This window comes from Odontesthes bonariensis, chromosome 6, assembly GCF_027942865.1.
Source record: "Odontesthes bonariensis isolate fOdoBon6 chromosome 6, fOdoBon6.hap1, whole genome shotgun sequence".
NCBI classification, from domain to species: Eukaryota; Metazoa; Chordata; class Actinopteri; order Atheriniformes; family Atherinopsidae; genus Odontesthes; species Odontesthes bonariensis.
The window spans coordinates 1556067-1570034 of record NC_134511.1 but is presented as its reverse complement, the minus strand read 5'-3'; the positions used below and the strand labels follow the sequence as shown (position 1 = coordinate 1570034).

Sequence of the window (13968 nt, the reverse complement as noted above, 5' to 3'; positions counted from 1 at the left end):
GGAAAGATTAGAAGTAAAAGACATTTCATCGGCTAATTGTACGTATGGCCTTGAGTACGCATACACTATCTCTTGGCTAGATGCCTGGACAAGACACAGGCTGTTGAGTTTCTGCCTTTAAAAAGCATGCTCCCCCCCTGAAAAGGCAGAGTGTGTCTTCCATCTGCTAATTGAGACGCACATTCTCCAGATTAAGATGCATCTTTTCTGTAAATTCGAGACGGACCTGATGACAGAAATAAAGATTTCTATGTTTGACTAAGCCTGTGTCAGCAGAGTTCTTCATCACTCATCTCTATATCGGCTCAGCGACCATCCTTCATATTTCCTACAGTTTCTTTCAAACACCCACATGTATCAGGACAGGGACACAAAGACATGGCGAAGTAGACACAGACATATTCAAACCAGACCGGACTTGTGGTGTAATGGCTGATTTATGCTTCAGACGCAAAGCCTCTGACGCTCGGACGCAGAGCCTCTGCGAGCGTCAAAATCTTGACCACTCCCCCACACAGAGGCTCTGCGCGCGTTGTCGTGCACCTCAGAAAAATCCTGACTACGCGACAGACGCACGCAGACCACCAACGGAAGTGCGCAGACAAAAGCGGCTGTGATTGGTCCTCGGTGTGAATTTCCGGTTGTCTGTGTGGCTTCCTCCTTTGCATTTTCGCCAACTCCAATAAAAGAAGCTGTTCTTCTTCGATGTCGAGCAACTCCAGATCCATATCTTGCATACACTTTTTTTTTTTGAAAGATAAACACTTCCGCCGGCGCCGCCGAAGTTCTCGTCACCGCCCACCGAAATTCTCGCGAGGGGAAACTGCTGTGCGTCCCTGGAAATTCCAGACCGAGGTTGCAGAACCACAACATGAAAAGTGGTTCGCGACCAGAGCAAAGCAACACGTCAAGACGATAGACGCAGAACTATAATCTGCCCTTGAGAAGGGATGTTAGCGCCCCCAGAGGCCACAGAGGGCAGCACTGTTCAGTTCAGTTCTTGCTGAGGGCTGAACATAAATCTCTAAAAGCTCGCCGTCTGCATGTTACAGCGTTCAGCTGCCACTTTGGAGCGGTCTCATAAATATGTGGGACAGTCTGAGTTTAATAACATGAAGCTGTTATAACAGGGCATCCATCTTGGCTCTGCCCTCATAAGCAGTCTTAGAACAGAGCAGGCTAACAAGGCGTTGCTACGGAGACGGAACCAGCTGCGGCTCGTCTGTGTTAGACAGAGAGCAAACTGACATATGTGCACACACTATGGCTTCTTAAAATAAGACTATAATTTTGACTGTAGCCTACTGTCTCGAAACAAACGGTCGCTGTTCAAAAAGTAAAAGTCGTATCCGAATAATTCTTGAAATTCAGCGCCCCAAGAGACGGCAGAAGCCAGCGGTGTGATTTTCATTCGGCTACCATGTGTGGCTCGTTTTTTATGGCAGTTTTAAAATAATTTTTTACCTGAATTTGGTGACTTTAGGCCTTTATAATGGAAATGGAGAGGCGACCTCTGGGCTCAGAGGCAATTTGTGAGAAATATGTGTGGCAGAGCTCAATAAGTGTGACTTTGGGTGAAAGAGGACACAAATGCCTACGGTTTGAAATAAAATTTGTCCAGATCGGCCAGATATTTTGGACATGAGAGAGTTTTGTTCGAGGAATTGGTGGAGTATCAATTTTTGAGTGAGAAGCAGTGGGAGAGACACCTCAGCTGAGATGTAGTCTACCTAAAACGTAAACTGCCGTTGTGTCAAAGCTGTATAATGTATCAACAAACCCTTTGGTGCAGTTAAAGCTGAGAGTCTCTTGTCACATATAACCTTTGAATGAGGTCTGTGTGATGCTGTATGGCTGAGTTATAAGGCCTCTAAAATAGGCCATTTTGGCGCTCATTGAGTGACGAGCGGGCAGCTCTGCAGGCAGCTCATTAAGTGCCAAAATGGACTCGTTAAGTGCTTTTCAATGCATTTTCCCATCCACAATTTTCCCACTTTTTCCCATTTTGCCGGAATTCCTTTTGACTAATGAGAGCCAAACATCATTGCACACCGATCGAGGTCATTGCGCAGGCAGCGGTGTGCTTTTTATGCCGGTCGGACCATCGCTGCCAGAATAGTAGCAAACCGAAATTCATGACGGAAACGGAAGTCCACCCATAATGATGCACAGGCATCCACCTTTAAGTATTCTTGTGTTGCTGATGTTATTACAATAAATAACCTTAAGAGATACTGTGTGAAAGTTAAACTGCGTAAAACACACGAGAGACAAACTGAGCAAAGAGTGAAGTACAGGATTATTTTATTAAGACCATATAGACTCAAATACAATGTCCTTTATAGAAGTCATAACATAGCATACTTCATATAACAATACATGTCTTATACATATACAGAGATAAAGTGACAGTAGAATTATATTCTCGGTGTCTCGCCTTCTGTTCTTTAACAGTTTGAAGATTATTTACATTCCTGGAGAAGAACGTCTGACAGTCAGCTGTCAGATAAACAGTCTGAATCAGTGCTCATTCATTTGAGGACATTTTTAAACACAAATAAATCCCCTGGGGAAAAGTCAAGTAGAGTAATTACCAGAGATTTAACATCTTCTACCAGGCGTCAATGAGAGCCGGCTGGAACCACCTCAACCCAGAGAGCAAGAACCACAGACATAAACCATATTCACATTAATAAAACTATTTAAACTTCAGGCTCTGCCTTTTTAAATAAGTAGAAAACTTCTTCAAAGGAACTGGCTGAGTTTTTCGTAGATTTAATGTTTGCTCAATAAAGCTAAAGTGATTTAAGCTAACATGTTAGCATGCAGACCAAAACACGATTCTCCTGTCAAACCCAAATTGCTCATTTGCTCATGAGTTACCAAGGCGTTTTTTTTTTTAGCCGAGATGTGTTTAAATTGTCCACCAATGGTCCACTATACAGTGACGCAGCCATTTAGTAGAGCTATTTGAAATTTAAATGCTATAATTATAATTAAAAACTGCAGTTATAAGTTATATACTTATAACTGCAGTTTATGGTTGTGGAGGTTGATACAATTCAACCAAAAAAACAGTTTAACAGTTTTATGCAGTTTAAAATAATGCACATTCTTCTCCATGGTTCTGTGTGTAATTGTCCTGCTGTCTGAACACAGTGTCAGCCACCTTATGTTGTAGCAGTGAAGCTAGCATACAGCGGAGGTGAAGCTAACGTACAGCGGCGGTAAACTAGCATCAGTTCCAGGATTCAGGGGCCTGAGCTCCTGGTCCAGGACAGGAAGCCTCAGCTCGACTAAAACTACATTCACTGCTGCTACGGACAACATTGAATCTGGAAATTCAGGGTTTCAGGGATTTCCATCCGTAAACATTACGAATGCTAACCTGTTAGCGTGTGAATGAGAGGACGGTGTGATGATCTAGAAACTCAGTGGGTTCCTCTGAAGGAGTTCCTCCTTGTTTTCAACACATCAAAAGCTTTCACAGAGAAGCGGGAGCATGCAAACCAAAGCACAACATTTCCAGGCCAACACGTCTCTACATGCAGCTGAATCTGTTCCGGCGCCCTGAAGCGGTGTGAGTGGATCTGAGTGGATCTGAGTGGATCTGAGTGGATCTGAGTGGATCTGTGTGGATCTGAGTGGATCTGAGTGGATCTGTGTGGATCTGTGTGGATCTGTGTGGATCTGTGTGGATCTGTGTGGATCTGAGTGGATCTGAGTGGATCTGAGTGGATCTGAGTGGATCTGTGTGGATCTGAGTGGATCTGTGTGGATCTGTGTGGATCTGTGTGGATCTGAGTGGATCTGTGTGGATCTGTGGAGGCCAGCTGAGTCAGTGGGACCATCTGCGAGCCAAAGTTTAGCCTCGTTTCCACCATGCAGTCCGGTACGGGTTGGTTCAGAACGGTTCGCTTATTTCAGTGTTTCCACTACCACCAAAGCGTACCGGTCCCATGGAACCCGTTCCCATGTCTGTAACCCTTCTGCTTGGGGTACCGAGCACACAGGACCGGTTCCCTGGGGGAGGAGCCAAAGCACACTTGGGAATTATCTTTTTACTTTCAGGATGCAATGATGATGATAATAATAATAATAATAGATCGGTTTTATTTAGCGCTTTTCATAATACTCAAAGCCACTTCCCTATGTTGTTTCAGAGTCGTACAGGTTTCTGTACCGCACTTCTTCTCTGAGTCCGGATTCCAATTGGTCCATCCTGTTAATAAAAACCGCTCATACCGCTCGGACGATATGACAGAAAATTTTAGTGCTTTTGAAACCTTGACTTTTTAAATACCTTGAAACCGGTAACCGGCCCAATTCTAGTCTGGAGTGCTGAGAAGGTGCAGGCTCCGCCCACCCCTGTGGGTCCGCTTTGTACAGTGGGAACGCAAAGCTGACCCCAAAGAGACCCGACCCGTACCGATACGAAGTGACCCGACCCGTACTGACAGTGGGAACGAGGCAGAATAACAGGCTGCTGCTGTTTTTCAGCAAATATTCAAAAATTCAATTTTTTTCCCCCATAACCTCTGCTTTTAAATAATCGTTTAACAGGAAGTTTTTCAATAATAGCATTCAGGTAAATGAATCTTTTCATAGTTTTCTAACTTTCAGCTTAAAGAGGTCACATGGTTCATGGAGCCCGAACTGAAACTGGTTTCTTTCTGCAGGTGAGCCGTCCCACCTGAGCTAACCTAACGTACAGGGATGGGAACTGAAAACCGGTTCTTGTTGAGAACCGGTTCCCAGTGTTTCAGTTCCTTGGAATCGTTTGGTGATTTTGCAAATGATTCCCTTATCGATTCCAGTGGGCGTGAATGACGTCACCACGCAGCGTTGCGTGGCGAGTCCAGCGCAGCCAGCAGCCAACAGTAAACATGGCGCCCAAGCGGTACAAACGCTCGAATGTTTGGTTCCACATCCCTAAAAAAGACGGCAACAGGGCAACTTGCAAAGTGAATATTTCACCAAAGGGAGGAAATACTACCAACATGCAATAACTATGAATGAATGTCGCGTTTTCGATCCGCTCCGGACTAACGTTGGTGAATCTGAACCCAGCAACGTTAGCAACGTTAGCATGTCCTCGGCTAACACTGCAGCTAACTAACTAACTAACAAACACTGCCTATCATGTTAGCAGCATTTGCCTGATTGTAAAAGCTGCTGTTAGTAACGGTTAAGATTAAATGAATGCCTTCTCAGGCATTACATTTAGATGAAATCATGAGAGACAGAGCCTGACTGGCTCAGAGCCAGAGGCTGGTGGTACTACCCCCAGTTCACGTCTACCTCCAGCTTCTCCTTTCACCAGAGCAGGAAGAGTTCAATTACCCAGGCCAGGATAGACCAATGTGGACCTCACCGTTGTTGGGTTTGTGAGCTCATGACTCGTGTTACTTCTAAACGAAACAAAGTTGATGCTAATCGACCGGTTTGTTGTCCTTTTTCTCCAAATGAGAACCGATAAGGGAACCGACAAAGAACCGAATCGTTAAGCAGAATCGAAAATGGAATTGGAATCGTAAAAATCTGATCAATTCCCATCCCTAGCTGTGTAACTGCTTCCTGTTGTGTTTGTCTGGAGCTTGGTGCGTGTGCGTGTGCGTGTGCGTGTGCGCCATCACAGCACCATGGTGGGTATGTGGTGCACCAGGGACACCGGGTGCGGCACGGCGGTCAGCTGAGGCGGGTGAGATGGCGGCGGGGAGCGCACCCCCCCGCCGCCCACCACCACCACGCCGCCCCCCGCCGCCGCCACGGCCTCCGCGCTGGGCCGGTGCCGGGCGCTCTTCTGGTGTGCGCGCAGCCCGGCCAGCTGAGAGTACGCGGACTGGCACACGTGGCACTTGTAGGGGCGCTCGCCGGTGTGCAGCCTCACGTGGTTGCGCAGCGTGGACGACTGGCTGAAGCGGCGGTTGCAGAAGCGACACACGAACGGCTTGTCCAGCGTGTGGATGCGCATGTGCGAGCGCAGGTTGCTGCGCGAGTTGAAGCCGCGGTGGCAGATGACGCACCGCATGCGGCCCAGGCTGGAGGAGGACGAGGAGGAGGAAGAGGAGGAGGAGGAGGAGGAGGAAGAGGAGGAGGAGGAGCCTTCGCAGGTGTGAAACTCATCTGGGAGGGAGCGGGAGGAAAGTTTCAGAGTTAAAAGTAAAGATCTTTCTGCACATTTATTTATTTATTTTATTTCTCAGAAAACAAAAAAAAAATATTTATTTTATGATTTATTTCATGATTTAAAAACAAAGAAAATATATTTCTGCACATTTATTTATTTTATTTCTCAGAAAACAAAAAAATATTTATTTATTCTTCATCAATATTTTCCCACATTTATTTCATTATTTATTACCAGATTTATTTCCAGATTTAATCATTTATTTGTTTTCTAACATTAACTGAAGCAGATTTTAAGAGTCGGGCAACTCTGTGATGTCACAATGTGTTGCCATAGCGACGCTCAGCTCAGACTCCTGACCAATCAGCAGGCTTCATAACCCAGAAAGATTCATTTTGTTTTTAACAGCAGATATTTTTATCTCTGTGACACGTGACCAGTGATCGGTTCGTATTGATCAGGCTCTGACTGAGTCATATTTCTGGATGAATTCACGGATCAATACTCAATCAATCTTACCGCTTTTGGTCTTCTTGATTTGCTCCTCGTCTCCTCCAGGAATTCCAGGAATTCCCAGGAAGGTGTTGTGGGAGTTTCCGTACCAGACCAGCAGCTCCTGGTCCGGAGGGATCGTCTGGAACAGCAACAGGTTTTTATTCAGCACCATAAACACAGATTCAGGTTTACACTCAGCTAAACCAACCTTAAAGTTAGGTTTAGTTCAATTTAATTTAATGTAGTTAATGTAGTTTAGTTTATTTCATTTAATTTAATTTCATTTAATTTAGTTTAGTTTAGTTATTTTGATTTAATTTAATTTGAGCTGTTTTTTCTTTTGAACTTTTTTCCTGTAAAAACATTAACATCTGTGTATTTGTTCAGATGCTGATTTCTTTATATTGTTTCATTCAGAATGGTTTTTAACAGATTATTTTACATAGTTTTTGCCTTCCTGCTGCTTCATTTCCCTTCATCACATGTTTCTGTAATAATTAGATATTGATAAAGTGGCTTTAAGTTGTGTGCAGTGTGGCTGCAGGCCTGAAACCTTCATGTTCCTGCCAGCAGGGGGCGCCACAGGCCTGGACTGGGAGAGTTCCAGATGATTAAATTATCTGAGACATGAGTCTGATGTCCTCAAAGGAACATCTGACATCATCATACTTTATATGTTTATCACAACATTTACATAATGTCATGTTCATTTTATATATTATATATCTATATATATATAGATATATAATATTACAGCCATCAGGCTTTTTAACAGTGACCGCCGTGTTCTTCTCAAATTGATTGATTGATGTTTTTATTTAGTCATTAAATATTATTATTATTATTATTAGTAGTAGTATTTTTATTAGAATTGGTATTATTATTGTTGTTGCTAATATACAATCATTGTAAATATTTATAATTGTTTTGAGCAACTTGATTAATTTGAATTAAAGCATTTAATAAATAAAAATAAAGTATTTTTCTTTTCTACAACATTATACTCGTGATATTTCTGTAAAATGAATTTAACCTGAATCTGATCCTGTGTTCCACTGAATTTAAGCTTTGACTGATTCACATCGTGTTCAACAGCAGAATTCATTCAGAATTAAACGTAGAAAATATGGCAGATATAAAATATGATTTTCCTCCTAAAATATGATTTATTTTTACCCAAAAACATGGAAGAAAACACTAATTATGCTGCTGAGACGACGCTGGTTATTTCCTCTCTTTGAATAAAAATCATCTCACTTTGTGCTGATAAACACACAAACAGAAAAGAAAATGTAACGTTTGATAATAATTCCAAACATTTCTTATTCTTATTCCTCTCTGACTGGAGCTGAACTCTTTATTTAAAGCAGATGAAATCAGGAGCGGCGGTGATGCTCCGGCCGACCGTCGGCTGATCACAGCTGGATCCGATCAGCTGTTTTCAGTTGGAGTGATGAAGAGGAATCTTTCTTTAAATGTGTTTAAACACCTGAAGGTTTCTTTTTATTTCAGATTTAAAATGTTCAGACTGAGGATAAAACCTGATTTCAGATTTAATTCTTCCTGCCATAAATAAATGAAACGAAGACGTTGGCCGTCTGAGCTGAGAGGTTCACAGCAGCCGTGCGTCCTTTTATTAAAACGTGCACTGACAGCCGTGTTCTCTGGTTTTAACGGAGTCACAAATGTGCAGGAAACCGTCAAAGTGATGAAAACATGTCACCGATCAGAGGTTTGGAGCCATGTGATAATATCCTGAGACACCCGAGCTAAAGACGAGGAGAAAATGATGCGTTCACTGACCTCCACGGCCTTGTAGAAGATGCTGCTGCCGATCTGAACCACCTCCAGGTTCTGCTCCTGCTCATTTCGTGCACACTTTATGTACGTCATCCAGCTCCTCTGGTCCTCCTGACTCGCGTCGATGAAATACCTGACGGTCCCGTCCTCGTTGAACACCTGATAAACAGAAAAGGAACATTTACAGTTCAGATGCGCACTTATTCAAACAGTAGTTTAGTTTATTTACTGAGTGGTAATTAAAAACAAATAACTTCTTCAACAAAGTTGCTTTCTATTTGTTAGCGAAGATTGTTACTGACTAGCTACTACCTTGCTAACTGTTAGCCTCCTAACTAACTAGCTACTGACACAGACAGGTTTGCTGGCTGATATTTAACATGATATATGACGGGTGTAAATTCCTGTTAATGAGCTTGTATTTTCATGAGCTAACAGCCAAACGCTTCCTGTTAGCTGCATGAGCTAACGGCCAAACACTTCCTGTTAGCTTGCTGGAGCTAACGGCCAAACGCTTCCTCGTAGCTGCATGAGCTAACCGTCAAACGCTTCCTGTTAGCTGCGTGAGCTAACAGCCAAACGCTTCCTGTTAACTGCGTGAGCTAACAGCCAAACGCTTCCTGTTAGCTGCATGAGCTAACAGCCAAACGCTTCCTGTTAACTGCGTGAGCTAACGGCCAAACGCTTCCTGTTAGCTGCGTGAGCTAACAGCCAAACGCTTCCTGTTAACTGCGTGAGCTAACGGCCAAACGCTTCCTGTTAGCTGCGTGAGCTAACAGCCAAACGCTTCCTGTTAACTGCGTGAGCTAACAGCCAAACGCTTCCTGTTAGCTGCATGAGCTAACGGCCAAACGCTTCCTGTTAGCTGCATGAGCTAACGGCCAAACGCTTCCTGTTAGCTAGTATTCATTAACCCATGAAGTTAGCTGCTTTGCAATAAACAATTTAGCCATTGAGATGGGAAATTAGCTTCTCCACTGAAAATGAGCCGCTGACTATCAGGAGCTCACTGAGTTTGATCGCTAACGACAGTAGCTAGAACAAGTTAAACCAAATCAGCTAGTTACTGAGTTAGCGCGCTAAATGTCAGCCAGCTTCTCGATCAATAAGCCACTTAGAAAGCTAAATATCAGTGAGCTAGTTGTTAGCCAGTCAGCAAAAAAGCTCTCAAACAGACTGCAAGCAACATTATTTGTTAAAGTGGTTTGCTATTAACTCATTTAGGTAGCTAGCCAACCAGGTAGCGGTGAGATGTTTTGAATTTTGGCCAATCACAATTTATCTAAAAGCTTTTATTGGTCAACATGGATGTCGATATCATCCCTGCAATGCGACACGACTATAATGTTCCTGTTTAGAGCCTGGTTTAGCACAGCTAAACTAAAATAAAGTGTTTCAGACACTTTGAGATTAATACAGATTTAAGGTGTTCAAAGTTAAATTATAAACCTCTAAAGAAACTCATTTATTTAGAAATAAACTCATTTATTTAGAGGTTCAAATGTTTTATTTTGATGTTGGCAAAAACTCAGGGGCCGGTAAAGACTAAAGTTTTTAATTTCAGCTAAATTTATGCAGGATTGTGGGCGGAGCCTCAGGCCACTGCAGCTGACCAATAAGAGCAGACTGGACCTCACTCTGTTTGAAATGCTCATTATTTTACTGCTTTCTGCTGGTGTTCGGGATGAAAACGCTGAAAAATCAGAGTGTAACGGAGACGCTGTTGTAATGCTGTTATAATGCTGTTATAATGCTGTTATAATGCTATAGATGTTAATATATTTTTAAATACTTGTGGTATTTATCGCATTATAACAACATTATAACAACATTATAATAACATTATAATAGCATTATAACAGCATTATAACAGCATTATAACAGCATTATAATAGCATTATAACAGCATTATAACAGCATTATAACAGCATTATAATAGCATTATAACAGCATTATAACAGCATTATAACAGCTCAGTGTGTATATGTGACGCTGCCTCACCTCCCACATGAGGTTGTTGTTCTTGTACACGTCGATGTGCTCAGGCGAGACGAGGCGGCCGGTGAACGGTCCCATCTCCGTCCCGGCTTTGATCCAGGTTTTAGAGAAAATACCCAGGCCCTCTCCTGGGGTCAGACGGCAGAAAAAGACGTGTTAAAAAGACATTCAAATTAAAAAAGCACATGTTGTTAATTAAAACATGATTTTATTTTATATGCAGAAGTTGGAGGAGAGTTTTTACCTGGAACTGAACTCTGAGCGATGATCACCTCACTGGGTAAAACCAGGCTGGACAGCTTCTGCACCTCTGAACACAAACAAAATAATATATTAATATCTATATCATTATAACAGCATTATAACAGGATTATAACCAAATTATAACCAAATTATAACAGCATTATAACCAAATTATAACCAAATTAAAACAGCATTAAAACAGCATTATAACCAAATTATAACCAAATTAAAACCAAATTATAACAGCATTAAAACAGCATTAAAACAGCATTATAACAGCATTATTACAGCAAACTGTCGGCCTTTTCTCCACATTTTAATCTCGCCTCACTGAGAGCAGCTCAGTTATGGATCCTGACATCCAGGAGGCAGAAAGTTCCCAGAAGGAGCGAAAGCAGCGTGAAACTCGGAGAGAAAACGGGGTTAAACGGTCCTTTCTCTGCTTGAATAGCCGCATGATGTCCTCACACTGAGCCCAAGGAAAGGAGAAGTCTAAATTCATGAGCTTTTTCATGAAGCGGGACAAAACGGAGAGAAAGTCCAGGACAAACCGAAAGTCATAAAAACAGAATGAAAAAGAAAAGCAAGAAGCGAAATGTGTCACAGCCTGTTTCACGCTCAGAGCGGGCCGTGAAACAGGCTGTGACATAAAGGAGAAAAGAGATTTAAAGTGAGATAAAAGATGATCCGAGTTAAACACGGACAGAAGCAGAGAGAAAGCTCAGAAACGGCCGCGGCCGCGGCGGCTCTGCGGCCCGGAGGAACAGAAATAATTCTGTAGAAACCAAACTCCGACATCAGAAAACACCATTCAAGCTCCAACAGCTTCAGTTTAATTATTACTAACGAATTTCACCGAAAACTCAAACGAATTTTAATTCATCGGGATTTTTTCTTTAAAAAAGAAATCAGATTTTAAAGCGAGAAACGGGCCGCGCGCAGAAATAAATTTCCATGTTCGCGATTTTCAGCTCAAAGTTCGGATCGTTTCATCGTGTGGTTCCGACCCGGTTCTTCTGGGAATAATCAAGAACTAAAATGTGGGAATTAAATCAATTAACAATATTTATATTTTTACACATTTAAGTAAAAATTTATGTGAAGCACATTGAGTTGCCTGTGGTATGAAATGCGCTGTATAAATAAAGATGCCTTGCCTAGAAAGAGACTTTTTAGTTTTTATCTCCGTTAATCATTTTAATCACGAATCAATAAATAGCCTACACATTACATCACATTACAGTCATTCTGCAGACGCTTTTAACCAAAGAGACTTACAATCAGTGTGTTCCACATCGGAAGGCAAAAGAACTTCAGCTCACAAGAAATCAGAAGTGCATTTCCTTCCAAAACCAAACAGCTGAGAGCATAACTTTAAAGCCAACTATACTTTAAAGCTAAATTAAAGCCAAATCAAAGCTGAATTCCAGGTTAATTAAAGCTAAATTAAAGCTGAATTCCAGGTTAGTTAAAGCTGAATTCCAGGTTGATTACACCTTATTATTTATCTCTGGGGACACCAGCAGCATCCCAACATCTGTCCAGCGGTTAAACGGTCACTGACCTCCGGAGAAGGACTGCGCGAGCACCTCGGCGGTGAAGGCGGTCTTGGGGCTCGCGCTCGGGGCGGTGCGCTCCTCCTGTTGCGCGTGGTGGTGCTGATGGTGCGCGTGGTGGTGCGGCGGCGGCGGCTGCTCGCCCAGCACGTGCCTCCAGCGGCCGTACAGGAAGCTGTGCAGGATGTCCGAGGTGATGATGTCCGCGAGGGAGAGCGGCTGCTGCGGCCTGAAGGCGGGCTTCAGGGCCAGAGAGGAGCCGGGCAGCACGGAGCCCATGGCGGGGCCGGGGGGGGCGGGGGGCGGGGGACCGGGGGCCGGGAGCCGGGGGGCCGCGGGTCTCAGGTAAAGCTGGAGGAACTAGTTTCTGAGGTCTCACTCAACTTTCTGCAGGTTTGTGCAGAAAGTGTTCAGGAGGAGGAGAAGAAGAAGTGAGAGAAGTTGTGAGCGGCAGCAGCGGTGTGGGGGGGTCTATATACCGGGCTGAGATGGGGGGGGGGGGGGGGGGGGGGGCCTCCACGCGCTGTTATTGGCTCCGTTTACAGCTCGTGACGGCAGAGTTTAGGACGTAACGAGGCTCAGAGGCTCAGAGGCTCAGAGGCTGACCCAGGAGCGGCAGTCAGATCCATCAGGGAGCAGAGTGGAGAACAAAGCTGCCCCCAGATCAGCGGGTAGAGAGGGGGGCCACCCCGGGGGGCAGAGGGGGCACCCCGGGGGGCAGAGGGGGCCTGGTCCTGTCATGAGGGGGGCCATGTTTTACAAAACTGATACAAGCAGAAAGGAAGAAGGAAGGAAGGAAGGAAGGAAGGAAGGAAGGAAGGAAGGAAGGAAGGAAGGAAGGAAGGAAGAAGAAAGGAAGGAAGGAAGGAAGGAAGGTAGGAAGGAAGGAAGGAAGGAAGGAAAGAAGGAAGGAAGAAGAAAGGAAGGAAGGAAGGAAGGAAGGAAGGAAGGAAGGTAGGAAGGAAGGAAGGAAGGAAGGAAGGAAGGAAGGTAGGAAGGAAGGAAGGAAGGAAGGAAGGAAGGAAGGAAGAAAGGAAGGAAGAAGAAAGGAAGGAAGGAAGGAAGGAAGGAAGGTAGGAAGGAAGGAAGGAAGGAAGGAAGGAAGGAAGGTAGGAAGGAAGGAAGGAAGAAGAAAGGAAGGAAGGAAGGAAGGAAGGTAGGAAGGAAGGAAGGAAGGAAGGAAGGAAGGAAGAAAAGGAAGGAAGAAGAAAGGAAGGAAGGAAGGAAGGAAGGAAGGTAGGAAGGAAGGAAGGAAGGAAGGAAGGAAGGAAGGAAGGAAGGAAGAAGAAAGGAAGGAAGGAAGGAAGGAAGGAAGGAAGGAAGGAAGGAAGGAAGGAAGGAAGGAAGGAAGGAAGGAAGAAGAAAGGAAGGAAGGAAGGAAGGAAGGAAGGAAGGAAGGAAGGAAGGAAGAAGAAAGGAAGAAGGAAGGAAGGAAGGAAGGAAGGAAGGAAGGAAGGAAGAAGAAAGGAAGAAGGAAGGAAGGAAGGGAGGAAGGAAGAAGAAAGGAAGAAGGAAGGAAGGAAGGAAGGAAGGAAGGAAGGAAGGAAGAAGGAAGGAAGGAAGGAAGGAAGGAAGGAAGGAAGGAAGGAAGAAGAAGGAAGAAGGAAGGAAGGAAGGAAGGAAGGAAGGAAGGAAGGAAGGAAGAAGGAAGGAAGGAAGGAAGGAAGGAAGGAAGGAAGGAAGGAAGAAGAAAGGAAGAAGGAAGGAAGGAAGGAAGGAAGGAAGGAAGGAAGGTAGGAAGGAAGA

At 44.0% G+C, this 13968-nt stretch overlaps 1 protein-coding gene across 1 annotated transcript; it reads right to left on the bottom strand.

Annotated features, from left to right (window-relative positions):
- Positions 1–2328: 2328 nt before the first annotated feature.
- Positions 2329–12648, bottom strand: LOC142381795 (PR domain zinc finger protein 12-like). Its single transcript, XM_075467026.1, has 6 exons — positions 12231–12648; positions 10668–10733; positions 10427–10551; positions 8429–8584; positions 6650–6764; positions 2329–6126 (listed from the first exon to the last, which is right to left on the bottom strand). The coding sequence occupies exons 1-6, from the start codon at positions 12499–12501 to the stop codon at positions 5633–5635; spliced, it is 1227 nt and encodes a 408-aa protein (XP_075323141.1). The 5' UTR covers positions 12502–12648; the 3' UTR covers positions 2329–5632.
- Between the last annotated feature and the right edge of the window lie 1320 nt (positions 12649–13968).